At 29.3% G+C, this 3,403-nt stretch overlaps 1 protein-coding gene across 1 annotated transcript; it reads right to left on the bottom strand.

Moving 5' to 3' along the window:
• Positions 1-1,567: 1,567 nt before the first annotated feature.
• HELRODRAFT_148424 (hypothetical protein) lies at positions 1,568-1,915 on the bottom strand (the record flags this gene model as incomplete). Its single annotated transcript, XM_009014954.1, has 1 exon — positions 1,568-1,915. A coding segment is annotated over one exon (348 nt), but the record flags the coding sequence as incomplete, so codon positions are not given.
• Between the last annotated feature and the right edge of the window lie 1,488 nt (positions 1,916-3,403).

Genomic DNA, 3,403 nt, shown 5'->3' with positions numbered 1-3,403 from the left:
TAATATAAGAATGACCACCACTCGACTTTCTCGTCGACTTACCATGCACAAAAGGGAGGGTGCGATCTAATCTCATATAGAAACAACACATAATACAACCTTAACACGTTTAATTCTTGACAACGTGTTAATTCATCTTCAGTGCATTATATATAAGGTATGTAAGATATTTGATAAGAAGGAACAAGTACTTATTAATTTATATAAATTATTTAATTAAAACAGAAAACCAATAAAATAAATTTAATAACATTAAACAATATAAAACGCGATTTTCAAAATTTTAACGGCGAGATTGTTTATATTATGGTTGTTAAGGTAAATATCAACGCTCAGCCAAGAAGCGCGAAGTAATTTATTTAATTAACTACATATTATTAATATTATTTTTACAATATTTAAAAACGTTATTATTATTATTATTATTGTTAACGTTATTATTATTACGATTATTATCATCATCGCTGTGGTTCTTCTTGCTTCTTGTAATGATGTTCTAATTGCAAGTGATATTTGCGCTGTGGGTTTTGGCGTTGATATCTACAGTGTTGGCACTATTGTTGTTGTTATTGTTGATGTTGTTGATGTTGTTGTTGGTGTTGTTGTTAAGGTTGTCACTATTGGTATGATTGTTGTTTACATCATCACTGTTGTTGGTGATAACATTGTTATTATTATTGCTGTTGTTATAATTATAATGATTGTTGTTTTTATTTAGTAGTCTATTTGAAGGTAGAATGCTGTTTGACTGTACTTGAATGTTCATGGAGGGATTTTTGTTTTGTATGAAAATTGATTCAGCTATTTTCAGGTTTGTGATGTTGTGATTGCAATAAACTATTTGCGTGTTATTTAACATTTGTCGTGTTAAAGTGGTGTTATGCTGTTGTTGATAATGTTGTTTAATTGCTCCATCTTGTAGATGCATGGTCAAACGTCTTGACAATGTGGTAGTTGTCATTCCAATATATGAAGCATTGTTGCGGTGCGAACATTCAGCGACGGAGCATTTATATTCATATATTAGATGACTTTGTTGACTACCACATTGTCAAAAAGTTTGAACATACATCTACAAGATAGGCACAAACTTCCTATCTAAGTATTTTTGGTTTGTCTATGTCTTTTTTAATAGGAGGGATTTCACCACGGATATCATCGAAAAGATAGTTAGTGTAATCAGTCTATCTTTCAAGTACTTTTTTCTCAGATTATTTTAGCGTATTTAGCTGTTATGCATTCAGACACGATAAAAACCTTTTTCCAATGATTTCTTTGATGTTTTAATACATTGCATTTGTATTACTGTTTTTGATCTTTTCATTGATTTCGCACTTGTCATTTAACCATTTCTTCTTTGTCTCTGAGCACATTTTTTTATTGTTTTGTCCATCTTTTTGTAATCAGGATTGCAGCCTTTCACAATTTTTTGTTCATTCATCAGAGATACGATGTCATTTGTTATCCATTTCTGACCTCTTCTTTGCTCCTTCACTTTCCTTGCTGATTCTGTGAGGGCATCTTTAAATATTTCATATTTAGATTTATTTACTTCTTCCGTCAATAACTGAAAACGATTCCTTACTTCAACGTTATACTTGACCATGATGTCATCATTTTGTGACAGACTGACAAAATTCAAACGTTTTGGGGCTACTTCAATTTTGATTTTTTTTAACTTTCTCCTGATTTCACAAACAACTGGGTTATGATCACTGCCACAATCACCTCCAGGGTATCTTATGCATTTAAAAACAGCATTTCGAAATCGTCTTTTTATTGTAATGTAATCAATCATATTTCTTACCTTGTCTACGCGACTCTTCCAAGCATATTTTTTCCTTGGGTGATTGTCAAACCAGGTGTTGGTAATAATTTGATCATTTGTGAAAACCAGCAACGTCATGTATTTTTTCTGAGCCCAATTTTGCATTCAGGTCACTCATCATAATAACAACTTCTTGTGATTTACATGTTTTTAAAGCATCATAAAAATCGCTGTAAAAAACATTAAGGTCTTCTTCACTGCTTTCAGACGTTGGCGCATAAATTTGAATAAAATTTAGGTTGATAGGTTTTGCTTGTATTTTGACCAACAACACTCTATCTGACACCACCCAAAAACCTTCTAAATATTTAGACATTTTATTGTTCAAAAGTACACCTATTCTTGTTTGTGTCAATCACCTCCAGAGTGGATAAATTTGCCTTCTTCAAAAGTAATGATACCTGTTTTCTTCAATACAGTTTTGCTCAAACTTATTATGTTGCCACAGTGAATTCAACGTGTCACTATCTATCATGATGTTTTTTATTTGGTTTGTTTTTATATACTTACAATGCCGATATCCAAGAACGAGGTGTAGAAGCAATAAATTTATTATGTAAATTGATCCGTAAACAACGATGCGGGATTGGAATCTGACTTTGACTTTCTCAAAGTTTTTCTATGTGCTATGTTGTGTTTTAAATACATTGTTTATAGGAATCATTGAAAAAGGCTGAATAAAAATAAGTTTATTCTTAAGATTCAATATATACACGGCTATCCATTAAAGGTAAACATCCAAATAAAAGTGAATCTTGATTACTAATTACATTTTGGGCTGGTCATCTGAGTCGAGCTGGGTTTGTTCCGTCTGCTGTTTCGAGGGAGTTTAACATTAAAATGGTGATTAGATAGATTGATTGATTAATTAATTAATAATTAATAGCAAATAGCTATCCGAATTTAGAATCTAAGATTTGCCTTGTGAAAATAATTTCTAGCTTTGTTTTTTAGATTTTTTCAAATTTTTTAAAAATTTATTTTATATATTTTGTATTATATATAATTTATTTATTTATAATTTTTAAATTTTAAAGTTATTTTATAAATTATAATTAGTTAATTAATTTAATTTTGATTCTTTTGATTTTATTTTGTAAAATATATAATTATGTTTCACTGATAATAAAATTTAAATCCTTATTTTAATAGTAATTTTTTATTTTACTAGTAATAATTATTTTAAAGAATTTATTTATAATAATTGTTAATTTAATTTTACAACCTGCCATATTATATAAAATAAATGATCCTGTGCATGGTGGTTTGGTAATGTATTTTAGAAACCACTTTAAAAGTTTAACTGTATAAAAATTCCATTGCCAGTGATAATTACATTTGAAGCGATATGTTTTAAATTGACACTACAGAAGACTTCAGTAATTTTTCTGATGATTTATAAGCCAGGTTCTGCTCCTCCTGCTAAATTATTTTTTGAAGAATTAATTTTAGTTAAAGAACAAATCACACTTTTATGTTGCTGTATTGTAGTTGCATGTGACTTCAACATACACATAGAAACTTTGTCAGATATATATGCAACAGCCCTTGCTGATGTTTTTTCTGGTTTTGATC

The sequence above is a fragment of the Helobdella robusta genome, assembly GCF_000326865.2.
Source record: "Helobdella robusta unplaced genomic scaffold HELROscaffold_1449, whole genome shotgun sequence".
NCBI classification, from domain to species: Eukaryota; Metazoa; Annelida; class Clitellata; order Rhynchobdellida; family Glossiphoniidae; genus Helobdella; species Helobdella robusta.
The sequence above is the reverse complement of the archived record's forward strand: the minus strand, read 5'-3'. Positions and strand labels throughout refer to the sequence as shown.